Source organism: Rhodamnia argentea, chromosome 4 (assembly GCF_020921035.1).
Source record: "Rhodamnia argentea isolate NSW1041297 chromosome 4, ASM2092103v1, whole genome shotgun sequence".
NCBI lineage: Eukaryota > Viridiplantae > Streptophyta > Magnoliopsida > Myrtales > Myrtaceae > Rhodamnia > Rhodamnia argentea.
Genome location: NC_063153.1, coordinates 23,704,026 through 23,731,040, shown reverse-complemented (window position 1 = coordinate 23,731,040; position 27,015 = coordinate 23,704,026). Strand labels below are relative to the sequence as shown.

General features: G+C 41.2%; 1 protein-coding gene, 1 long non-coding RNA gene and 1 other non-coding gene across 3 annotated transcripts; 1 reads left to right on the top strand and 2 right to left on the bottom strand.

Annotated features, from left to right (window-relative positions):
- Positions 1-50: 50 nt before the first annotated feature.
- LOC115740630 (heat stress transcription factor C-1) lies at positions 51-23,691 on the top strand. The gene is made up of 3 exons (XM_030674155.2): positions 51-77; positions 22,400-22,652; positions 22,837-23,691. The coding sequence occupies exons 2-3, from the start codon at positions 22,416-22,418 to the stop codon at positions 23,581-23,583; spliced, it is 984 nt and encodes a 327-aa protein (XP_030530015.1). The 5' UTR covers positions 51-77; positions 22,400-22,415; the 3' UTR covers positions 23,584-23,691.
- LOC115740632 lies at positions 6,885-7,596 on the bottom strand. The gene is made up of 2 exons (XR_007198078.1): positions 7,351-7,596; positions 6,885-7,124 (listed from the first exon to the last, which is right to left on the bottom strand). It is a non-coding gene; the product is annotated as an uncharacterized LOC115740632 (long non-coding RNA).
- On the bottom strand, positions 9,161-9,241 carry TRNAL-AAG. Its single transcript has one exon. It is a non-coding gene; the product is annotated as a tRNA-Leu (tRNA).
- Positions 23,692-27,015: the final 3,324 nt, after the last annotated feature.

Below are 27,015 nucleotides of genomic sequence, written 5' to 3'. Positions count from 1 at the left end.
GCGAGAGAGAGAGAGAGAGACTGAAAATGCACTGTAACGCCTAACACGCAGAGAGAGAGAGAGAGAGAGAGAGAGAAGATGACAGTGAGCAGACACTTTTTCAAAAAACTGGCCTCAACTCACCTCGGTGAGTGGGAGCTGGAAGTTACGATAATGGCCTCGGGACCTTTTTCTCGTCGTTTGACACGGATAGAGGGGGAAGTATTCTGTTCCGTGCATTGCCATTATCCAATCCCCGTCTTCTTATTTTTTACAAAATCCTTTTATTAAAATATACTTAGCAAAGTATTTTTGGATAATCAAGATCATTTGATATTACGGGTAAATCTTCACCCATTAACTCAATCTGTATAGCAAATCGCTCAAGTCGAGGACTACGACATCGAGAGAATGAAGAAAGAAATAACCTTTCGAATCCGAACCTCGATCGTAATAAATTCAATCGAGGTCTTATGGAAATGTAAGCTCTTCACTCGAATCCAACGCTCGATCAACCCTTGTAGCAACATATTATTCGATGGACTTAAACACGAGATTGTTAAGACAAATTCGAGAAGGAGTCCTTATGATTCTCTATTGAAAAGAAGCGATTGAAAAAAAAAAAAAAAACTCAACCTAAAACGTAGATGAGCAATCCAGAAACGGAAAAATAAATGTGCACGGCAATGGCCGTTTGGCTACTCGAACCTTTCGACCCTAGCCGTTGTCCCTGTCTAGAAGCAAGCTGTAGCTCCCCTTCTATGTGTTCATACCATATGTTCCCTCGACACGCGGCGATCAATGAGTGGCCCGGGCGAGGCCATCTGACTTTTTTTTTTTTTGCCTAGGTAACGTCAGCGCGAAACATATGCCGGGGATTAATACGACGAGCGGAAGGGCAGTATGGGAAAAGGACAGAAAAGCCGGGGCCCCGGTTATCGGGTAGAGAGAAAGGAATAGTAGCCGTTGGATGTGGGGACTTTCGTCGGGTCAAACGGGGGAGTGGACGGTGATGCGGGTGGGAACCGTCGAATGATGGGAGGAATCGGACGGGAAGGGATTCTCTTGAGCTGGACCGCATAACTCGGTAGTGCTAATCAAGTTGGGGTCGGGTGGGGTGGGGTTCGGTCTACTTCGGTCTTTAATTAAGTTTTAATTACTTCGGCTACCCATTATTAAGAGAGTGGTGCGTGGATAAATTTAAAGAATTAAAATCATGCTTGATTAAATCATTCCGAAAAATTCGGCATTTATCCACGTTCTGCGCATTGCTGCCCTTTTTTTTTTATTTATTATTATTCAATAGCAAACTTAAAGCAAGTAAAATATTCAAAGCGAGATTCGAAGATGCTTTTATTTCGTTTTGGTTCTCGCGTTTCGATACTTTTCGTGACTTCCAAATGCACGGAATTAATAATTTCTTGCTTTGAGAATATATGGAAGTTTTTAGCTTTTTTACGTGCGGCGAGCTGAATCTAGCCATCTATTGCTAGATAATATTACGGCACGTCATGTTACATCCAAATACAAGACACGAAATCGAAAAGCAACGGCGACCGAACTATAACTCTATTTAAATTTTCCGTTGAATCTCTTTCTTCATTTTATGTTTTTAAAAAATTGTACAAGTAAAGGTTAGTTGAGTAGTCACTAATCAGACACAAACAATTATGAATCATCCACCACTTTCTTCACCATTTCCTCCACTTTCCATAACCACCAACTAAATACTGAAAAAGGAAAGAAAACGATCCACCCACCCAATTTTCTCCTCAACTGCTAAATTCTACACACACATATATAATTACAATCCTTATAAAAAAAAAAGATACATTTTTCTTCGTACTACCCACTGCATATCCGCGTGATTGAAATATTAGCTAAAATCCTTATGAAAAGATTATTTTTTTTTTTGCCGTGCTTAATCACGCTAACCGCGTGCGTGTAATAATGATGCTAATTAAACACGAAGCATTTCTCGAAGAATCGTTCCGGAAACAATATGAGTACACTGCGAGATGTGAACAATTATTTGGACATAAATTTGAAACTGTAGTTAGCTCGTGCACAATCCGACATACATTCTTTCTTTTATCCACCGGTCTGGGTCGCATTAATTTTCTCATGGCCACTTCTAGAAAAAAATAATCTAAAATTTTAATTTCATTAATAGCGAATTTTATTTTATTTTTTTTTATGTAGTTAGTCGTTGTAGGTGGTAAGAGTATCGATTTCTCGGTAAACAGGGGGAAGAAAAACCTTCGACCACGAAGAATCTTATGAAGTATTTGCATTTTAATGTAACTAAATTTGGTGTAAAATTGTTCTTAGTAATTTTTTCTTAGATAGCAAGACCCAAATCCAGAACTTAGCCCTATCATGGGAACTGACAAGGTCATTTGGACTGGGAATAAATCTGGTTCTTACTCGATCAAGAGTGGCTACAACAGAGTCCACACAGCAACAACACCCAGCCATCATCATCATACCAGCCTCCCAAATCCTTATGGAACTTGATTTGGCAATGTCACACCCACCCCAAGATCAAGTTTTCCTTATGGAGTATATGTTCCAATGCGCTTCCCACAAAGGAAAATCTATATATGAGGAAAATGCTACCTGATCCACTATGCTCGATATGTCATCAAGCGTCGGAAACATTGGAACATCTGTTTATGCTCTATGTCTGGACAAAAGAGATTTGGTCAACCCCTGAACTAAGCATAGACCTATCTCCTCATAAGCTCACCAGAATCGACAAATGGTTTCTCGACATCCTAACCTCAGACGATGCCAAGCCATTGTTGGAGCTGCTTGCCGGGACTCTGTGGCAGATTTGGAAAGAACGCAACTCCATCGTCTTCCAAGGACGAAGATCGAGGCCTCACGAAATCATGGACCGAGCAGCTGCGGAACTTTTACATTTGTCTCAATTCTACCCAAAACTTTTGCTTTTATCTCAATTCTACCGGTTTAGTACCAAAAAAACCCTCAACTTTAGCATATGTCCAAATTATAACCAAAAATCTTTTTTTTGCCTCATAAAAAACCTCCAACTGTTACTTTTGTCCTAATTCTACCACCGTTAGCATTCCGTCTATAATCACCATTAGTTAATCTTACGTGGCATTTTCACGTTGTTAATGAATTACATCTCAACAAAGTTGACACGAAAAAACTCCTGAACTTCTGTTCTGTTGTTTGCTTCCTCTACATATTACCGGGAGATACAAAGTTATTCGCGATGGCACGTTTCGTATTCTCTTCGGTATTCAGCAATCCAAAAAAGTCTAGAAATGGAAATATTTGGACTAATGATCTAAAATCTCGTCATTCCCGAAACCTACTGTTTCTAAATTTTGAAGATTCATTTGTAAGTTCGGTGAGAAAATTTGAGCCACGTGGGATTAACTAACAATAATTATGGACGGAAGGCCGACAGTGGTAGAATTGGGATAAAAGTAAAAATTGACAGTTTTTTATGAGATAAAAAAAAGTTTTGGATATAATTGGGACAATTGTTAAAGTGGAGTGCTTTTTTTAGGTATTAAACTGGTAGAATTGGGCTAAAAGTAAAAGTTGAAGATTTTTTATGATAAATCTTTTTTTAGATATAATTATCACAAATATTAAAGTCGAAGGTTTTTTTGTTGGTTGGGGGGGGAGGGGTTGTGTACTATGCCTATGCCTTTTTTCTTATATAGCAAGACGACAACCTAGGCAAGACCCAAATCCGGACAGTAATGTCAGCTTTTAGAAAGTTGGAGAAATAACTGTCTTTCCACCTATTAATCTAATTATTTCTTGGACTGTCTTTGAATTTTTCCAAGGTTGGTTTTCTATTCTCAATTATTTTTGTTTGATTAAGTTTTTATTTTCTCTAATTGTTTGTTTTAGTTCGTCCCATTTCAGTTGAACTTGTTACAAAAGATCGAATAGGATAATATGCAATCATATGTTGTAATTTCTGAATTCTAAATGATTAGATTCTTCTTCTTTTTGTTCAAACATTAGTCTAGATTCTAATGCAAAATTATTTGAAGATCGGTCTCTAATTTCATGTCCACTGCTAGAGGCATTGAAAAGTGAGGTTGTAACTAGGGGTGATCGGCTCAAATTGGGCCGATTCCCACCCTAGGACCGGTGATCGGATCAGAACAACAAGTTACCCGTTCATGGAATGGGGAACCCGTTGCCTCATTCCCAATTTCTGTTTCTTGTACTTTTGAGTATCTTGGCATATCTTTTATTAGAAACTTCTTCGGTTCACTTTTATGAGAAGAATGGGTAATAAGAATACGATTATAGTTTTTATTTTGTGATAATAACAAATAGACGATCTGGTCATGGTGGGTGGGTCCACACCTAGATTTGGGAACCGAATCAATATTCACCGGTTCCAATTTTTAGGAAAGAACCGAATTGGTTCGGAATGGGTCAGGCGATTATCGATTCAATCCCCTTTTTTTGCTCACTCCTAATTGTAACTGCACATGCATCAGAAAAATTGAATTCTCAAAAGAGACTACTATTGGAAATGCCAGTAATTTGAAATAAACCACATAAACATTATAAGTGGCTCATTTAATAACAATTAAACTAAAAATTATTAGTTTTAGAGAACCACTATATATTTTTCACTACGAAAGTTGAGTGAAGAAAGCAATTTATTCTTTTTTTTTTCCTATATCGAAAGTAATTATCAGCAAATGGCAAATAGAACAAACATTATGTTTTTGAAAACCCATAAGGCTACAGGGATCTTTGTATTCTGGAGATTGATAGAAAGAAGCATGGCTGTGTCTAGTTGTCTCGACAAGGATCTAATAAAATGAGATGAAATGTCCTTCATGTGGTGGTGAATGTAGTATCCCATCAAATTTTTGGTGCCCTCAAGATAAGACTGAAAAATAAGTAGAATATTCAATTAACTTAAAAAATTGAAAAGAAAAACCCTAGATCTTGCGGTGGTGGCCGCCGCCACGATTGCCGTGAGCGTAGACGGTGACCACCAGCTCTCTACGTCGATCGAGCATAATCAAGTTCCAAGTTATTCGAGAACTACCTAAATGTAGGAGATGTTTGTCGTCTCCACCAATGCATGTATGAACGCCATCTCGGCCGCCTTCATTAGGAGGGCAAGATTAGCCGAATCCACCGGAGGGTTTAAGAAGAGCAGGGCCGTCGAGAGTGGCAGATTTGGGTGTCTAGACAGAGGGGTTTTGTTGGAAAAATTTGATTGGGGTGAACAACAAAATAAGACTTTGAGGCATGAGAGCAATGTCTTTAATAAATTATTTACCATTTAACGTTGCTAATGGTTACCGATAAAGAACATCCAGAATATAACAAAGTCTCAAGCGAGAATATTAGATAGGAATTCTAATATTTCTTTGAGAACTCTAAAAAAGGAAACAATTGAAAAGAATGTTGTATCTCTTTTAAAAGAATGTTCGTAATATATATAGAGTAACAAAAACCTTTGTGAACAGACATGTTATTCCGAAAACATCATAATTCACGTCTGAAAAGCATCAAACTTTTTGTATTTGAAAACTATTAAATTCGGACGCAACTCTTCATGTCCGAAAACTATTAATTTGGACGCAACTTTTCATGTCCGAAAATTGCCAATTCGGAAACAATTATTAATGTCCGAAAACTACCATGTCTTAAAAATCGCAACCTTTCAAAAGTTGTAAGAATACTGAATAACTATTAGGCACAAATACTCCAACTTGAATAGTCGCACTGTTTCGCTAGGATACAATAATTAATTTATTATTATTATTTTTAAAAAAGGACGATTCCACATATCGAGGTCGGAATGGGATCAGGAAATAAGTGCTAATTGCGCCTAATAATAGCGCACCCACGTTCGGATATTGTGGGGTTTAACTCACCTATCCATTTCTCTATTTGAGATACTATAATAACCTTCTAACTAATAAAGTATCTTGCACTCTCCCGTTTTTCCTATGTGAAATTTTGAAAAGGCACTTTTGATTTATTTAACAAATAAACAACTACAGGTTTTGGCCAAGACTAAGGAGGAAGTTGCGGTGAAGCGAATTTCGCACCATTCCATATGGGGCATTAAGGAGTAGAGGACGACAGTTCATCGTACCGATATTATAACATAGAATGTAACGTTTATTCAGAATAAAACCATGTTTATAAGTATGGCCAAGAAAAGCTTCATACAAAACGATTGACAAAATCGAAATGTCTATGTCAAGATTGAATATCCTGTCACATCCAGTAAGCCATGAACATGAATTTTTAGAGCAAATTCTTCAACGCAAAGATGGGTAAAAAAGGAAAACTTGGAAGTAAAGATAAGAAATAAAAATAGGACCAAACCTAATAAATTCGAAGGACAAGACCGATGAAACATAGGGTGAAAAATACACCTTTTCCATAACGGAACTCCCTACAACCCTAGAGTGGGAACGATTAATGATCGAGGATTAAGCAGTCGCTTAATGCTTGTAAGGAGAAAAGAAGCGTGGTCCTTAATTTTGAATCGTCACTCAAGTTTTGAACCGTTGAACAATCTCGAGGGGGCAAATTCCGTCTACGACACAAGATCGAGCGCGTTTCTATCGAAAGTATATGCCATCTATCGTGAGTTGGTATGGACGATTTCAGGAAGGATGCAAATTAAGGTGGGTTGAGATCTGCGCTGCTTCTGATTTCGTGCGATGTTTGCTTTTTCATGGCAGGGTAGATCATAAGCCCCGTGAACTCATCGGGTCGGTTCACCATTTGGGCCTTAGATTAAGCAGTTTCCTGGAAAAATGGATGGTTTGCCAGATAAAACTGTTGCGGTTTCATCGTGGATGACGGATCCAGTTACAAATGCCAATACATCCATCCACCGGTTAATGAACACGCGAAAAGCCAAAGAACACGCGTAAACCCAAAGCTCCTTCGCATCACCAGAAACACCTCAGGAAACTAATGAGGAAATGGAACAAGTAGTTCTCACGGTCGAGCAGCTCGCGCCGGACCAGCCGCTCCAGGACGACGCTCTGGGGCAGCAGGTCGCTGTAGTACAAGATGGTGGTCACGGAGGCGGCGGGCTCACCGATGAGCGAGGTCGCTAGCCTGACCAGTGATCGGAACATCAAAGTCGTTAGAGACTGCAAAAAAGGAAGAACACCCAAAAACCAACAGAAGCAAACGAATAAAAACACACTTTTCAACAGGTGCCGCCTTCTCGCTCGTGCACGATTCGAAACTCAAAATTACTGGAAACCAAAAACCCATCATTTGTACCAAAAGCTCAATGAGCTGATGACATATTTTTCATGATTCACACAATTGAAACAGACGTCTGAGTAAAGATCAAAGAATGTTTGTACATACCATGGCTGGATTGGAGAGCAGGCCCAGAAAGAGATGTTAGGTATGGAGTCTGCAGAGAGAGAGAGAGAGAGAGAGAGATTTAGAAGGATGGTGATGAGTACTTTGACCTTGACTCTATGTATGGATCTTCAGCGGTTGTTCAGACCAACCCGTCCATGGATACATCATCCATTTAGGAGACAACTGCACTTCAAACGAATGCTGAAGAAGTAGCTCACAATAAATAAATAAAAAAATGCTGCTTGTTGGCTGAAAAACCAAAAAAAAAAAGACCATATGCCGTATCGGGCGCCATTCGTTCGATTTCGTACATGCGTCGAGCGTATCGCATGCCGGTCGTTTCGAATCTTTACGTGTTTCCTCAATAGCTAGGACATGGGGCGATGGTCGATCCGAACTCTTCTCGACCCTATTTCATGCGGGATCTCGCCGTTACTCGAATTAGTTATTTCTATTGCCAATTGATATGCTAACAAGACTGCGATTTCAAAGGCAAAGGCGTCGGTGGGTCGACAAGAAGGAGAGTTTGATAAGAAAGACGGGGGGGCTGGGTAGGACCCGACGCAGAACAAAAAGGAAAAAACTCTTGTTGTCAATCAGCTTGCTGGTAGTTGATGAAGATTCAAGAACCTTTTTGCATATGGGTCGGCTTTAATTGGCTAGCAACCTCTCTGCGTTGACCGCACGGCCGGGGCGACAGTGAGCCGACCTGGCCACGGCCTCGGACGCCTCGTCGGAGGTAGGGAGTTCTGTTTGCAGCATTCGGCTCAGCCGCCAGTCAATTGGCGAGAGCTATAGGTTTGTGTTAATTCTGTCGAAGGATAAGCTCATACAGGGGAGTTCTGCTTCAAGGTAAACGTAATTAGGGGTGTGCAAATTGGACCGGACCGGCCGGGTTTGTCCAATCCTTGAGGGGGGCGGTCCAGTCCCCGGTCCCAATATATGGGACCGATGACCAAGCGGTCCGACTTCCGGTTCCATGATGGATGGGACCGGACTGGACCACCCGAAAAACACACACGCACACATATAGAAGAATTAGAAAAGTTTAACTTCAAACAAAACAATACAATGATTAAAAAAAAAAATCAGTTAACTACTAAAAAGTTTGTTATCCATATTCATGAGGACTCATGTAAAATGGCTTTCTTTTTTGCATTTTTTGTATCGGGCTAGCTATGTTGTACCACCTAGATTTTTGTCTTCTGTTTTTTCACAAATTGTTCCAGATTTTTGTTCTTGGCATTCATAATGACTTGATTCTCAGAAACAAAGCATGTCATATTCGCAAGGGAGCATATTTAGTGGAGTAAAATTGTAAGAGTTGGTAAATATCCATGTTATCCATTTGGTGATTGAATATGGTTGGATTCATAGAAGCAATGATCCCTCTCGACTTTTTTTTTTTTACCAAATCCCTCTAGAGCTTGAGTACCATTGAAACAGCTTAGCTTTAATTGAGGTATTCCCTTGTCCTCCGATGTAATAGTTTGTCCAAAAAAAGAGTTTTTCATTAGCATAATTAGTCGTTGATCATTAGACTCATTAGCCAGGCATGTATTCCAACGGTTGCGGCTAGTGTTAGCGGTCCCACTGGGACCGGACCCCGGTCCTAAAAATTTGGCTACTCAAATTACAGGAACCGGACTAGGCTAGACCATGCACACCTCTAAACATAAGTGAAAAGACCAATTTTTTAGAAGCTCAATCAAAAGTTGAATTTTTCAAGCACATGCCCGCTTGAAAAATAAAAATAAAAATTAGCTGAATAAATTACAAAAATACAAGACATTAAAAAGAAGAACTTGAGTGTTGAGAGTGGGATTTGAACCCACGCCCTTTCGGACCAGAACCTTAATCTGGCGCCTTAGACCAACTCGGCCATCTCAACATTTATGTCTACATTGGTCTTCGACTGAATATTAATACCAAAGATATGCAAACACGACCATACCAATAACAATTATCATTGTCAGTAGACCTGCATGATGATGACTATGATCGTCATTAAGATTTCATTAATGAGTTCCCCTTAGTCTTTTTTCACTAAACACGTCGTTAAGGAAAATAGATATGACTCTAACGCTAATAATCCAGCAGTCTGGGCAACTCGTACAATGATAAGCAATTCCATGGGCCTAATTTGAAAGGAAAAGATCATCTTGACTAGCTGCTCTACGCAAAAGTGACTATCGGTTCAAATATAGGCCCAATTGCTTTTGACTATACATGGGTTTAGCCCCACCTGTCATTTTCTTCTGCGGGGGTTCATGATTGTGCTTAGTTTTTATAGATAACGATACAGATGATCTCTTAACTTTAGCTTAGTGCATAATATCGTCATTAAACTTGTAATATGTTCAACGTGATCCTTGAACTTTGGGTACATGTTCAATTTTGTCCATAAACCGTATAAAAACATGTAATGTTGTCCTTGAATTAATGGAAGATCGGTATTGAACATTTTCATACAGTTTATGAACTAAATTGAACATATAACAAAATTCTAGAGACTGCGTTAAACAAATTAAAAATTCAAGGACGACATCACGTATTAAGATAAAATTAAACCAAAGTTCGATATATCTCGTATCATTTACCCTACTTTTTACTCCTTTCATGTAATTATGAAAACATCGAGAGCGCCCGACGGTATGTAGCAACATTAGCAAGTCCAAACAGGACATAGAATTAGCAAGAGCCCATGAACTAAAAGCATCCCTCTATGGGCATCAACAGCAAAGCAATAAAAGGGAGCACATGCTTTGATTTGACGAGTGTACGGAGTCGGAATCGGACCACTAGGGTCGTTAAGATCGAGCTAGGTGGGACGCAAGCGTGCTTACCAACGAGGCATGGGCCATGATAAGGTTTTCTCTAAACTCGGTCCGGCCCGTTGAAACCGTGAAGCAAATCAAGCGGCAGATTGGATCGCAAAAGCCCAAAAACGAAACGTCCTTCCTTCAAATTCGGCTTCCCACCCCTACTCAAGCCCTTAGGGTTCTTGTTTGCTTTGAAGCTTCCATTATGAATGCCCAAACTTAAGCATGTTGAAAGAGAACTATCTTTATGACCAAAAAAAAAAAAAAAAAGAAGAAGAATCTACGTTCTGCTTGCAGCCAATACAACCACAACATAACTTGCACGAGATACATAGTTGATGGCGTTCTTCCCAACATATTTTCTCCAAAAGTGTCATCCTAGCAGTAATCAACGAAAATTGGACGACGGTTGAATTGGCCACGGTCGGTCTAGAATCACCGTCACCCGATATTTTGGAACGGCTCGGAAAAATTTCAGTAAGTATCCGGAATTAGATATTTCTTCAGGCTATCCGATATTCTACCATCATTTAAAAGTGAACATTTGGACGCGGAACCTATTAATACCAATCTATAATTTCACATCACAAAAGGCTACGATGCCTTTTCTCCTCAAAAGCACTTTCAAATGCCATTAATCTTGCAAAAAAACGCGATTCATTTAGGGACGGATCCGACGACCAATATAAAGGCACTATCGAGATCACCCCGTTACACCATCCGAGCTCACAATCAAACCGAATCGATGCATAACCAGGAATGACCACTAAGTCCCGCGTTTCGCCCTAACCCTCGAAGCCGACATGGTCGCGACCCCATCCCTTTCTCGCCAATTAGTCGCCCACACCATCCCCTCCTCTCTATTGTCAACATCAAAGACATATTCACACGATCTTACAGCATCGGAGCTTATTTCGGACACATCACGGGGTCAAGTACTCGTGGGCATGACCCACCCACATGATGATGCACTTGAACAAAACCTCCTCCTCCAATCAAATCGCTACTCTCGGTTCGACAAGGCACGTGGCTAGGAATAGCAAAACCCTTTTGCGGCATCATATCAGTCCCACGCTTTTTTTTTTTTTTTGGGTTCTTGTCTACTATTGGTAAACTGGTTGTTTTTTTACTATTATTGGGATATTCGCTTTTTTCCTGCTCTGGAAAAGTCCACATTCCCGGAAAGTCCGACACTTTCGAGGTGATCGAGGTTGTCGAGATTGGTGCCCTGCCCCGTCATGGTAACGTCACGATCTCTGGATCGAACGGCGCACCGCTCGAGAATTTAGAAACGCGCTGCTTTGATCAAAATCCAGTGGGAGGCCCAACGGAATATTCCCCTCTTTCGGTCTTTGGATTCTCTGCGCATCTTGTCCCAACACGGAATGTGAACCGTATATTTTTAATTTATTCAATATAATTCATAAAATTTTTATACAAGTTCCTTTTTATTCATAGACTATACATGAAAAATATATATAATGATGTTCTTCTATAAATTAGAGTTTATGAACAATATTGAACATTTTCATACAATCTGAGCACCGAACCGAACATGTACCAAAAGTTCGGAGATCACTGAACGACATTGCATATATTGGGTTAAAGTTCTAGGATCACATTGAATAAATTAAAAGTTCATGAACGATATTGCATATTGGGTTAAAATTCACGACCACGTTGAATAAATTTAAAGGTCAATGTCGTATTGAGTCATACACATTTTGCATCTGCATCAATTCAGTCCATATGATCAATATTGATTGAAAATCGCCGACATGGACCTAGTAAAGAAGAAAAATACAAAAAAATATATATTAAAATATTATTAAAATTGTCAACAACATTGAATATTTTTGCATATAGCCTAGAGGCTTGAACATGTATCAAAAGTTCAAAGACCATATCGAACAAGTTAACATTTCAAAGGTGACATTGAATATTGGGTTAAAATTTCGGGATCACATTAAACAAATTCAAAGTTTCGAAATCATATTGCATATTAGGTGAAAGTTCAATAACAATTTGTGTTATTTACCCATAGTACGAGGGTTCTCCAAAATATGAAGGTATAGCCATATAGCCACATGCTAAGCTTGCTTCGAGGAGGTCAATAGACTCATTCGGTAAATCGACATGGCAACATAGCTAACCGGCCTTTAGCGACGGTTGCTCCTTCAATTCAAAATCACCCTCTCATCCTAGAAAACATGAAGAAATCTAGACTCTCCTAATCCTGATTAAGGAGATGTTTAACCCGAATTAATTCTAGATTTGCAGCGGGGCATCCAGCAGATTCTCGTAAGTCGGCTCGAGGCCCAAATCACCTCAGTCGAGTCAACACTTTCCCTTACTGATTAGACCTCATAATCCCACGGCTAAATCTAGCGCAAGATCGACCTAAAATGATTTCATCTTCGGTCGCTTTCTGACTTTGGATTCTTTTCCCCCTTTCTCATACATTCTTTTGTCCATTTTGGCTCTTCCCTTATGCGCTTGTCCTTACCACGTCCGTGCAAACCAATCACGTTACCAAGAATGGACAAGAACGGTGGTGCATTTGCCTCACATCAGAGGGAAATTAGATGGTGACAAGTTCCTCAGCAATCACAAAATCGCGAAATTAGTTAAAGGAGTCGGGTTATGTTTGTTAGGAAAAACATGGCCTCGCGAACCATCATTGGATGACGGAGGATCGACGCAGAATCTTAGGTAGCTCGGCCACTAATAGCTACAACTACAAGCGAAATGTGAGCAGCAAACTCGCTATTTTTGCTTTCGAGTGCACGGTCATAACAGAAACGTCCCCAAGTGCTAGTATTCACTCGATATCTCCCGTTGATAATTTAGACGAATAAGAGAGAATGTACTGCCATAACTCTAATAGGGATTTCGAAAAAGAACACAACTACCCCGATCTCTTTTGCCTCTGTTATTAGTTGTCTCATCAAGATTGAAACAAATCGAATTCAGTCACGAAATTTGCTTGATCGAGTTAACAATAGGTTGGTATTTTGAAAATTCGAGTCAAGAGGAAATACGATAATACGGCCAAAAAAAGAAAACATAAACAATGGTAGCATTCAAAAGTCGCGTCATGACATGAATCCACAGGATCCGGTGGTTAGAGTCGTTGCTCTAAGTTTGTTTATCAAACGCACTCAACGACTGTCGTAAGATTACCGACTCAACGAAAATGGGACAAAGTAAGTATCAATTAGAAAATTCGAGGGAAATATGGCAAAGATTTAGAAGGGTCTCGAAATCATATGGGAAGTGGGAATGGAGCAAGAAATTCGGCACGAATCAATGACGTCGGCGATTGTCCGAAATACGGCGACGGTCCAAATTTTAGATCTTAAAGTATGATGCTAGAAGATGCTTGCTTGCAATGTCGTGACTTCGGGGAGCATGAAAAGACACGCATAAAAGGGTCGTTGAAATGGGTTTTACCACTTTTGGTGATGCCCCAATTTAGCCGTCTCTCGATTTTTCGCTCAACGGCCGAGGTCTGTCTGAATGTTAGCTCCGCTGTCGAAGAAGTTGGAGTTTGGGAGATTGGTGATTCTGGTTTGCTTGAAGAACGAGCTGAAGATAAGTGCGTTGCGATGCGAAAATTGAACTAGACTTTGGAACTCGGCTGTGAGGATTAGACGCACAAACGTAACGAAATAGAGATTAAACGCAAGAAATAAAAGTCGAAACAGAAGGTTTATCTCGATTCACCTTAAATTAGGGCTACATCCGAAGAAAATTTTACCTGTAATTAGCACACACACCTCTATATTAGAATTTTCAATTACAAAAGAAAAAGATGATGTATAACAATAACTATTCATGGACCCGAGTTCAAATTATCAAAAAAATACGAGCACAAGTTACAAAAGTCCTTTAGCGTCCCGAGGGCACTTGCCCCGCAACATCGGCCAAAGCAGTCTCTCCGAACCCTCGCCTACTACTTTTTTGTCGAATGAGAGTATGAATCACACCCCGACATTAACGAGGAAAATTCAAAGTTGTTTATAAAATACAGTAATTGAACCATTAATTTGAGTATTGCAAAAAAAATAAAAAAAACCATCAATTTGGACCAAAACTAAAAACGGACCTCTCAAATAGGAAATCATTGTACTTGGCATCATAGAGAATCGAACTTATGTCGTGCACTCGATCCTGTGTATCAAAATTTAGTGACTACGACCTAATGGGGTGGCGACACCCTTTATCAGGTGAGTGGGCTCCCGGCTTGAAGGGTCAGTTATACGCTTTCCTTGTTTAGGAGCTCGAAACAGGCTCGTTTGGTTGGAAACCTGGAAATGACCAACCGGTGACATTTTCTAATGGACTCAACATGGGCTCGTGTCGTGACCGCGGATGTGATAATCATCAATGGCCCCCATCGCCACGGCACCTAATCAATGGTCGGGAATGAATTTCGCCAGACTTTGGAATCGCGTCGTTTGTGTCCTCGCCACGCACGATGAAAAGAGTCACGAGTTATCGTTGTCGTTTCGGCGTCGAAGGAGGATAAACGAAGACGGGGTCGTATTGATCCGAAATCGCTTTTCCATTGAACCAAAGCCAAATCAATAAGAGAAACCAATAAAGAAAAAGGAGGGGAAAAGACATTCTCGAATTTGATTGGCTTCGATTCAGCATACGTGGGGCGATGCAATTGGACAATCCTAAGCGAGAAGGGTGGCAATCTCATGATGAAGAAGCCGTCGCTACTCCTCTCGGGGTCGATGTCTTTCCAGTTGTCGCAATTCAAGTAGCAAGCGATGATAATGCAAAGTAGGTCCCCATATTTGGAGGTCCCAATTGACATTCCCTATTTGTTCATCCCATTTAGAAATAATTTTAAATGAGGGTCGAAGTGTCCTTATTTTTTTAAATAAAGATTTGAAGTGCTTTAATTATATTTTCGTCATTTTCTCTCTCTTTTTCCCTTTTTTCTTTTTCCCTCGCCGGCCTCAAGGGTGGCCTTGTCGCCTAGCCCTTGTAGGCCTTCCCTTGCCATGGCAAGGGCCGCCCTTAGCTCGCTTAGGTGATGCCATTGAGGACATCCCTCGACTTGGAAGTGAGGGTCGAGCGACATTGGCGAGAGCCGCCCTCACCTCGCTTTGTGCAAGCTAGGCCGGCTCTCGCCAATGTTAGACTGTCGCCCGAGATTGGCCATAGGTGAGAACAAAGGGCAAAGAAAAAGGAAAAACGAAAAAAAGGGGAAAACATAAAATAAAAAAGAGAAAATAAAAAAAAATAAACGAAGAAAATACCCTTGGTCTAGCCATTATTCGAGACAAAACCCACTTCAGGTGTGCATTTCAAGTCCTTATTTAAAATTTTCACTTTCATTTATTATCGTTTTCACCATATAAATTAGAAAATTATTTCATTACTTCTCTCATTCATCGAAACAAAAAAAAGTATTTTATGCTCATTAATAATTATTGTGCAATCATAAATGGATTTTAATGATTAATTTTGAAAAAAAAATTCTTTCTTTTCCTCCTTGCAAAAAATTTAAAGTCCTTTCAGACAGCGCTCCTTCCTTTCCAATTTTCATTTTTCTTCCCTCGTTTTCCATGGAAAGGACGAACGCTAATTTGTATATCCTCGCCGTATATCTTCATTTTCTTGAAAAGGATGCTCAGCCTACGAGAACTGTTTACAAGAAGGCGTGAGGACTTCTTAGGTTATTGAGGCATTGGATTCTCGCCCACGTTTGCGTTACTCGAGCTGGCATTTTAACTTTTGCTCAATCGACCCAGTAAATATTAAGATGCTATTAATAAAGCTAAGTCTAAGATGAAATATTGGCAACAAAAACTTCAAAAATCAAAAGCCACGGATGCTATTACAAATCAGGACATTTACTATAAAACAGCCGACAAGTAGCGAGGAGACAACCACGGATTGTGTTCGACCTAAAAAAAAAAAACACCCGCGGATTCTCGAGGGCCGTTCAAATATTTGCTCCCCATGTCCCCAGCAGTAGCACCCAAAAAAAAAACTATTTAATCAGAATTACAGAAAAAAGCGTGGTCCCACACGTGGCCGATTCAACCACCGACACGTGTGCCCACTGATGGCCTAGCCAACGCACCCAGGAATCCTTGGTCTAAAAGCGAAATCGAATAGGGGCATATCGAATTCGGATCTATGCAGACGCGTCACCGTTCGGGAACTGAACGCGCCATTGGGGCGCGTGAAAACTCCCCCTCTGCCTCGGGGGAAAAAGGAAAATCATAGGAAAATAAAATAAAATTAGTGTTGGAAAAATTAAGAAAGAAGGAGATTTGGCAAAAAAAAGTGACAGGGAGGAGGCTGGCGACCAACCACTGAAGTTGAGATATAAAAGAAGGGCTGAACTTGAACTAAAATTTCTCGATGGAAATCGATTAAGCGCGTTGAGAAAGTAAAAAGTTTACAAGACACGAATGAAAATCTTCTCTAACCGAAGAAAAGTGTTAGAATTCAGAAATCTAATTTAATTCGAATTTTAAATATTGACGGGTTTTCTAAATCAATTGTATCAATGTGGCTCCAATGATCAACGAATTTGTTTGGACCTTATATCGAGCTAACTTTGTAAGTTAAGGGCACGTATGATAACACTTTTGGAAGTAAATTTCCGCTTCAGAAGTGCTTCTGGAATAAAAATTCGTTTGGTAATGTAACTTCTGAAATAGAAATCCGTTTGGTAAAAAAATTTACTTTTAAAAGAAATTTTCACTTTTGAAGTTGTTTTTCTCCCAATTTGAGAAATTTAAAAAAAATAGCTTCTTCAACTCAAGAAGTACTTCTCGCATCACCCTCTTTTTTATTATGCCATCACCCTCTTTTCGATCATACCTATCTCTCGCTAATCTCGCTACCGCAAACCATTGCCGACCTCCATCGATCGCCGCCCATGACCACCGCCAACCGTCGATCATCGTTTGTCCCCGCCCAACGCAAACCTCCATCGGCCGCCACACACGGACCACCCCCGGTAGCCAACCATCGCCAACCTCTTTCGACCGCTGCCCATTATCCCCCGCAATCACCGACCGCCGCCGCTACCTACCACCGCCAACCTCCACCAATCATCGCCAATCACTACCCACCGCCAACCTTTGCCGATCGCGATTGACGCCCACCGCCGATCTTCGCCGGCCGCGACCGTCGCCAACCACCTCGCCCCGCCGCCAACCATCAACCACCGCACCGGCCGCCACAGCCGAGTCATTGTCTCCAATTGCCGAAGTAAAAAAATAAATAATAATTTTTTAAAAAAATATATTTTTTAAGAAATTTTTCGGCCGCCGATAATAATATTTCAGAAGTAGAAAATTTCAACTGTTACCAAGCGAATTTCTCCGATCATAAATAATTTATGAAGTAGAAGTAGAAAAATCAATTTATGCTTTCGAGAAAAAGTAGAAGAATCAACTTCTGACTAGAAATTAATTTTGGAAGCAGAAGTATTACCACGTGCGCCCTAAGTGTGAGGTCATGACTTGATTTTGGCCATTAGCTTCTTCGCGTTGAGGTCTCGATTTTGGACCTAATGTCAACTTAAAGTGACGTCATATTGCGTAACCGAAGAGAAAAAAAAACAAGAGTTTTCTTACGTATGAGCCAGACTATTTGGTGATTCCTCGTTGGTTGGTCGTGACAAAGTCGTCCGATCACAATTTCTTCTTTTTGACCAAAAAATTGTCTCATTCATAGTCTTTTTTTTTTTTTTGGTCGAAATCTCATTCATAGTCGGGCATGCAAATATTAAGCACATAGGTTTATGTGTCTCGTTCGATTTGTCTCCTATGCAACGTGCAACCATGCAATCTGCCCCACTACGGTACAATATTCATATTAACATTTAGCTCTTATTATCCTTAAAATGTGTATGCACCAAATTAATCCAAAAATTTTAAACTATTAGCATGCAATGCGGATTGTCTTTGATATCCCGATAATACTCTCCTCAAGCGAAGGCCAATCTGCTAACGAATGTCTCAAGCTTAGATCCCAATGTGCGAGGCACGGGGAATAGAGGATTACACGAATCCGAGGGATCTAAAGAAGGGAACCAATAAATGGGTGAGAGGAATGTCCGAAGTCAAACTCAAAACCTTCGATACAAATACCAACCGGAAAATACCCACAACCATTTAATCTAATTGTCAAAAAAGTAATAAATCTGTTACGCTTTTGCCGATTTAGCTCCAATTTTTTTTGATTTTGTCAATTGAGTCTCAAGAGTTTATCATACGTGGTGCAGCCAATAAAGAACAAAATAAAAAATTTGAAAAAAATGTTAAAACACTGTTAAAAATTGTCCACATTGACGTCGTCCGTACCTCGTCGGATGGTCGACTTTCTACGCCTATGATTTCCAACTGGAATTGACCCGATGGACTCAATCGGCAAAACGTCAAAAAGTTTAGAATTCGGTTTGTAAAATTAAAATTTATACAACTGAATTGACAAAAGTGCAAGGACAAATTTTAAATAAGGGTTTAAAATGCCATCATTTTCTCAAATAAGACAATGAAGTGTACTTTGTTTCAAATAAAAACTTGAAGTGCCCTCATCATTTTAAAGAAGGGTCTAACCACGAGCATTTTTTAGATTTACTGTTTTTTTTTTCTTTTCTCCCCTTTTCTTCTTTCTTTTTCATTTTTTCCCCTTACTTCTACTTTGTGACCGGTCTCAAGTGATGGCTGGCCATCATTGAGGCCGACGAGTGCAGCCTTCGCCTGGCCCGGGCGAGGCCCTCATCGACCTTGAGGGTGGCCTCGCCCAACCCTTATAGGTGGCTGGCTATCACCTAAGACCGGCCACCGGTGAGAGGGGGAAAAAGAACAAAAGAAATGGCAAAACAGAAAAGAAAAAAGGAAAAAAATAAAAGAAAAGTAAATGATGAAAATGCTCTTGATCGGGCATTTTATTTAGAATTTTTTCAAAGTGCCGTAAATTTAGGACTTTTTGGATAATCTTTCCCTAAGCGTTTAAAGCCACGTGATGCGTACATGAGAAGACATTGAGCATTATCTCCGCATAACATCATCACGCTAATGGAATGAATCACTATTTTAGTGCTAACAAGGTGGAGTACACACATCAAAAGTTGCCCCCCCCCTTTCCCTTTTATCGTCTTAATATCCAACTTAGACTAAACTAAAAAGACATCTTCTTCCACCCATTTAGGGTGCACAAAATAATACTTTTGAAAGTGGATTTCTGCTCCGGATGGGTGGAAGAAGATGTCTTTTTAGTCGTTTGGTAATTTAACTTCCGAAGTTGAAATCCGTTTGGTAAAAAAATTTACTTCTGAAAGAAATTTTTACTTTTAAAGTGAATTTTCTCTTCTGAAATTATTTCTCCCAATTTGAAAAGTTAAAAAAAGTTACTTCTCAATTCAAGAAGTACTTCTCGCATTTCCTCTTTTCATCATGCCATCATCCTCTTTTTTACCTCGCCCGTCTTCGCCGCCACCCACCATTGACCACTACCCACCACCACCCATCGCCACCCGCGACCACCGTCAACCGCCGACCATCGCTCGTCACCACCCACCTCAAACCTCCGTTGACCACCGCCCACCGGCCGCCCCCGCCGCTAACCACCATCGACCGCCACCCGTGACCGCTGTTGCCAATCGATGACCGCCGACCGCCACCGACCAATGCCACCATCGCCCACCGCCGCCCTTCACCACCAACGGCCGCCCCTTGCCGCCAACCACCATTGTGACCACCACTGTTGAGTCGCCATCTCCGGCTACCGAAGTAAAAAATAAATAATAATTTCTTATTTTTAAAAAGTAAATAATATTTTTGATAATAAAAATTATTTTTAAAATTTTAAAAAGTTTTAAAATAAAGTTTTAGATTTTTTTCGATTGTCGAAAATAATTTTTCATAGATGATTTCAGAAGTAGAAATTTCTAACCAAACGAATTTTTCTAATCAGAAATCAACTTCTAGTCAGAAGTTGATTTCTGAAGTAAAAGTATTGCCATGTGTGCCCTTAACTTCCAAATACCACAAATTAATTGACCTAATACTAAAAAAAAAACTCAAATTTTAGCATTTGTGGTAATTATATCCAATTTTTTTGTCTCATTAAAAACCTTCCACTTTTACTTTTGTCCCAATTCTATTTGTCTAATATCCAAAAATATCTTCAACTTTAGCATTTGTCCCAATTATATTTTAAAAAAATTTATCTCGTAAAAAACACTAAATTTTACTTTTATCCTAATTCTATTGCCGCTAGCCTTTCATTCATAATCACTGTTAGTTAATCCTATGTGGCTCGAATTTTCTCGTTGAACTTACCAATGAATCTTCGAAATTTAGAAACAATAGGTTTTAGGGACGGCGACATTTTAGGTAGTTTATCCGAATATCTCTATATCTAGCCGTTCTTTAGGCTGTTGAATGTAGAAAATAATATGTAACGCGCCATCTTGAGTGACTAAGTATCTTCCGGCAATATGTAGAGGAAGCAAAAAATAAAAGAGAAGTTCGAAATTTTTTCATGTCGCCTTTGCTGAGGTGTAATTCATTAATGACGTGAAAATGTCACGTAAGATTAACTAATAGTGATTATAGACGAAATGCTAATAGTGGTAGAATCGGAACAAAAATAAAAGTTAGATATTTTTTACGAGACAAAATTTTTTTTGGATATAATATGGGACATATGCTAAAGTTGAGGGTTTTTTTGATAGTAGGCCGATAGAATTTGGGCAAAATTAAAAGTTTGGAATAGAATTGGGACAAAAATAAAAATTGAAGGCTTTTTATGAGATAAATTTTTTTTTTGGATATAATTGTTACAAATGTTAATGTTGGAGATTTTTTTGGATACTGAGCCCAAATTAATTTCCCATACTAAAGTCATCACATCCGTGGTCCAACAGGGCGACAACTAATAATCAATGTCCACGTGGATTTAACAAAGTCCGCATGTAGAAACCTTTTTTATAGTAACCACGTAGGACCTCCACCACTCCACAACTCACGAGATGGGATTCTAGGGCTTGTGCCCCTTTTGCTTTCCGACTATCATAATTCGATTTCTCGTTTTGGAATGGCAACGTGGGAGTGGCTTGGCCGCGGCTACTAATCAATGTCCACGTGGTTTAATTTAAGCCGTTAGCTAGGCGACACCGTTCGGATCTCTCATTGGAAATAGGAAGCTCCACCCCTCGGACACCGCATCATCGACTCGCGTGCCTGTTTTTTTTCAACGAAGGGGATGATGGGTCGCAGGAGTTCCAACTCCAAGGAGCCTCTTCGATGCGCGACGTGTGATTTTCGTGAATAGATTAGTCATTTGGGGGATGTGAAGGCATCCTCGTCATAAGAAATACCCACCATCCATCACGGATCTAACTGATGAAATAAACTAATATAAAGGTATTAAAATATTATTTCGCATTCCTTGTATAATTATGTGATTTCTCTTCATTTATTAATCAAATTCCACGTATCACTCATGAATTAGAGTGATATCAGATTGTGATAAGTATTGAATTGGAACGATCGATGAATAACAAAACGAGTGATTAGTAACCTTTAAGTTCACGAATAGTACGAGAAGTAAAAATGACAATCTTGTGCTTTGACCAATTTGCATATTAGTAATGGTCTCATTTACATTTACACAGTCATCCCGAGGGCATACTTTGTTCGACCTGCAACACCAAAAAGTATTAAAAATTTCAGAAGGTGCTTTAATAATTATATACAAATTTTTAACTATGGCCCCTAGAAAATTTCCAAATTTTTTTAACCCTCCACCGTCTGTCAAGTTCCTGTTTTCCCATCTGGAACGATGATGACGATTGAGATCAACGACCCTCGTCCCGCGCGTGTGGGAAGAAGTAGAACCACCTGCTCTCGTAAATATCCAAGAGCCTCTTGGGGCCTCTGACCGACTGACACGTAAGATGACGAACGAGGAGGAGGGAGGGGGGACCCACCCTAGTGGCCCCCGCCCCTCCTCCCCCACCATCACGATTCGTGCCACGATAGCGATAAGCTGTCTCGGTGCCACTGTCAGTTCCCGTGTCTTTGCCTATTTTGCTTCACATGTATATAAATGGAAGTCTTATCTAGTCCTTTGAATTTAGCACTGGCCCAAAAAAAAGTTCGCTGAGCTTTTGCAATTCTCTCTGAACCCCAGAAGAAGCACTCCCTCCTCAACCCCCATTTCACAAGCAGAGAGAGAGAGGGTCTCCGAGTAATGTATACTGGCGTGCATGGGATGGAGGCGGCGGCTGCCAACGGCAACGCCGTCGCGCCGTTCGTCATGAAGACCTACCAGATGGTCAGCGACCCGACGACGGACGGCCTCATCTCCTGGGGCAAGGCCAACAACAGCTTCATCGTTGTCGACCCCCTCGACTTCTCCCAGCGCCTCTTGCCCGCCTACTTCAAGCACAACAACTTCTCCAGCTTCGTCCGCCAACTCAACACCTATGTAAGCCTCGCCATATCGTCAACGATTTGTCGGATCAATAACATGTGTTTGAAGAGTGTATCGATTCTTGTTGAAGTAGCATGATTATGCGGCCGATGGGTGTCGCTTTGGAAATTATTGGCTCACAAACTCTGAATCATACAGTGGTGGGACTGATTTCTTTCTGTGATTTTTATCTTGCCAGGGTTTCAGGAAGGTCGATCCGGACCGATGGGAGTTCGCGAACCAGTGGTTCCTCCGCGGCCAGAGGCATCTGCTGAGGAACATCGTGCGGAGGAAGCACAACAAGGGGGCCTGCTCGCAGCCCAAGGGTGGCGACGCCGACATGGACGAAGAGGAGCTCGTTGGCGAGATAGCGAGGCTGAGGCAAGAGCAGAGAGCCCTGGAGGAGGAGGTTCAAGGCATGAGCAAGCGCTTGGAGGCCACGGAGCGGCGCCCTCAGCAGATGATGGCCTTCCTCTACAAGGTCATCGAAGACCCGGAGCTGCTCCCTCGGATGATGGTGGAGCGGGACAGGAGCAAGCGATTGGCGTTGGCGAGCGGCGAGAAGAGGCGGCGTCTCATGATCTCGTCCTCCACGATGTCGTCGTCCTCGTCGTCGAGCATGGGGGTCTCGAGCTCCATCAAGAGCGAGGACGACGACGAGGGCGCCAACTTCGGGGTCATCTCCTCGCCCGAGGTCGAGGAGAATCTGGACATCGGCCGTTTTTCCGACTTCGCCGCCGTGCTTCCGGCTTCGTCGCCTTCGGCTTGGGTCGATGGTGGGATCGGCAGGCATATGGCCCTCTCGCCGCCCTACGACGACGCGAGTGGATACGGTGGGATGGCGAACAATCAATTCGGGTACTTTGCGGAAATGGCGCTGGCCGGAGGAGAGGCCGGCCCGCCGACGCCGCCTTATCCGTTTTCCCTTTTGGGTGGTGGCTTTTAGTTGCCTTGTCGCGAAAATCGTATTTTCATCTCATCCCTTGTATTAATTTCCTTCTATTTTATTTCCATTTCCCCTTTTTGGTTAATAATTTCCCTCTTGTAAACACCCCGCCCCCCAAAAAAAGAAAAACAAAAAAAAAAGGAACTTACGATCAATTACATGATGAATTTACTAATTCCGGTGGGTCAGTAAAGTTAGGTGATTCTATTCTAGGAAAGTGATGATCTTTTCTAAGTAAGAATAAGCATAACTACAATTAGAAGCAAGAATCTAGGAACTGTGTACTTGGAGTGACGTTGAATGTTAGGAAGCTTTAGGGTTTTCTTCCCTTTCTTTTAATGTTTGGCTATTGAATTGCTCATTGAATCGACCCCCCCTTTGAGCGACACAAAAAACCTAACTTTGTGGTTATTTTGCAGATAAGTGAATTCTCGATCTAGTGCTGATTTTCAAGCCCCATTTTAATTGGTCTATAATCTTATGTGACCACATCTAATCGAAATTGCGTATCGTTCCATTACTTGCAGTTGTTAATCCATTCATATGGAAAGATACGTTATATGTTTGAAATACATGTTTGAGGTGGTTAAGACGTACTTGACCCTAAAAAAAAAAGGCGTTAAGACATTATTTACTGAACACATAATTTAAAACGAGATTAATTTTTGTAGTTGAATCTTAACCCGGTCTCAATCTGAATATGGATCAAAACCCCTACCCCTCTCTCTCTCTCTCTCTCTCTCTCGTTTTTGCTTTGCTGAACAAAATTAATCAATGGGGCAAATTCGTCAGAAGTAGTAGCGAAGTCAAATTTTCAGGCAAAATTTTGCCAAAGCTTTGGGGATTGACTTTTGAGCGGCCCCAAAAAATCAATTTTGGCATACTCAAATCCGATAAATGCATGGACCCTTTTCTATTTTCCTTTCTTTTTTTTTTTGTCCTTTTTTGAGGTAGGCTTCGTAGTTGAGCATCACTAGGAAAGCTACGGATAAACTACTTTTCCTCAGAAAAAGATAGAAAACGGAAGAATAGAGGTGGCGAACAGGAGAGGACCGAAAAACGCAGGTGGGACGAAAAAGGAAAGAAAACGTCCGTTTGGAGCCTCCTCTTGGGGACAAACACGAACTCTCCGTCGGAACCGCCCATTCGGGGATCGAAGCGGCCCATCCGTAACTACTGTAAGGCCATCACCTATCGACCCTCTGCGACAAGCATGCATTAAAAATTGATCCAGCCATGAGACACCCATGCATTGAATCATGTCAAAATGTGATTTATACTCTTCGTCGATAGAAAAGAAAAGATGAGTCTTGCTCTTCAGTGAACGGGCAAGGAGTTCGAAAGAGTCGCCGAAGCGGAGATCTAAAAAAGGCAACACTTTTAGTATAATGATAGAGGGCTTTTATAATTTAAGTTAATATTTTTTTTGGTTGATAATTTAGACTTAAATTCATGAACAGCCATCGATAACAGAGTTGAGTCACTCCCCGTTGGGTTAAATTATTAGCTAAGAATCTATGGGGGCAAGGCTTTAGCTAAAATTATGGCTTTTGACCATTGGCGAGCCGAGAGAGCAAGAGAGAGAGGGGGTTACCAGCTGCGCGGGGCCCTCTTTTCGTCGAGGGGTCGGGATCGAAGGTGACGGAGGAGGGATGGGAAGAGGGGAGCGATCACGTGGGGCCTACGCGACGCGTGTCGGGAGGATAGCGGGGCTTGTGCGGGGCCCACTGTACTGGCCAATCCCAATTGTACATACCGATAGACGAAAGTAAAAGTAAGCAAATCTATTTGCATTATCGTGCCCCACAAATATAATATATATATATATAGGTGTGGGGACAAAAGCATCCGGTCTTTTTCGCTTTTTCTCCCTTTGGGGGGACCGATCCCACGTGTAGGGCGGCCACGTGGGGGCTATCTCGTGATTGGTACACGTGTCGACTTCCCAATGCATCGCCCCCCGCCCCCTTTCTTTGTGTCCTCATCCCAAGTGTTCCCACTGGCCCTCCCCAAATGCGTCCGGTCCGGTCCGAACCGCCCGCTATCGCGATGTGCTCAGCCCAGCGCAACCGCATCGTTCTCTTTTACAGATCGAATGCCACGCCCCGTCCGTCGTCCGGTGCGTGCCGTTCGAACTCTCGGGCCGTACCCAAGTCGGCGCCACCCGCGCCGATCGAATCCTTTTGAATCTTAGGAAAATCCGAGATGGATAAAAACCCCGATGGTGTTATGTTACCCACATCGATAGTGATATGAGACGCATTGCCGCCGTTGCACAAGAGAGGGTTCCCTTTTCGGGTCGAGCCTGGGGCAGCTCGTACATGGTGTGATATTTGTATCAAAGGAGGATTTGCTTCGTCCGTGCACCATTGAGCACCTAACAAAGAAGGGGCATTACTAGAGCGGGACATTGAACATCTATGCGATCGCTATTAAGATTCGGCGCACAATTAAAATGAAGTAAAATGTGGCGAGAAAGATACATTGACACACAACATATTTATCCCGATTCACCCTTAAACTAGAGTTACGTCTAGTAAATAATTTTATTATAATTAACACATACTATTTCTCTCACTACATCATCCAATTACAAACGAAAAAGAATACACACACACACACTATAGCTATTTACGAGCCTAAATCTAAACTACTAATAAAAAAAAAGGACTTAAACTATAAAAGCTTTCTGGTGTCTATAAGGCACTTTCCTATTGAGGCATCCCACTAAGGCGGTTCTTTCGGATCCCACCTACTCAGCGTGGAATGAGATTTACGTGCTTTTTTATCTTTTGAAAATATGAACCACACCTTAATAATCACATAGATTCGACATGGGCCCGTCCCTCCCAAATATGCCTCCCACATAATTAATTAATTCATTCTTTTACGTTTATCATGACTATATTGGGCATGAGTGACGAAGACTATACTCCACTTTTTTTTTTCCCCAAATTTCGATTTTTTTTTTTTGGGTCGAACTGAAATTTCGATTTATTAGTGGGGAAAGTGGTGGGGGGGAAGGAAAGAGAGGCGTTGAGAGGAGGGAGAAAAGGGTGTCTGACACCTGTCCCCGATGCTCCCGACGAGGAAGTCCATCGATTAGGGAGTGGTAAATCCGGACCATGCGCTTAAGGCCCAATGTTTGTCCTTTTCAATCTTTTATTTTCTTTTTCCCTCCTCCTTAATTTGATTTTGTTGTTGGGGTTTGATTAAATTATCAAGGCGTGGTCGAGAGACGACCCACGTATGTTGACCTCTCGTATTCGGCATTGATTGCATAAAGAAAAAAGAACTTTGCCTTTTCAAATTGCGTATACACGTGACTAGACCAGCCTAAGTAGTCGTAGCACGTGAGCGGGCGAGGGGGTTGCGAGCGCGACGTGTGGACGGATCGTTCGAATCGGGACGGGATCTTAATTTCTTTTTACC

Bases quoted from the DNA above. Each gene is read 5' to 3' on its own strand.
- LOC115740630 (XM_030674155.2), top strand. From the start codon at position 22,416: ATGTATACTGGCGTGCATGGGATGGAGGCGGCGGCTGCCAACGGCAAC. The intron at 22,653-22,836 runs GTAAGCCTCGCC...TTATCTTGCCAG, and splicing joins TCCGCCAACTCAACACCTAT to GGTTTCAGGAAGGTCGATCC.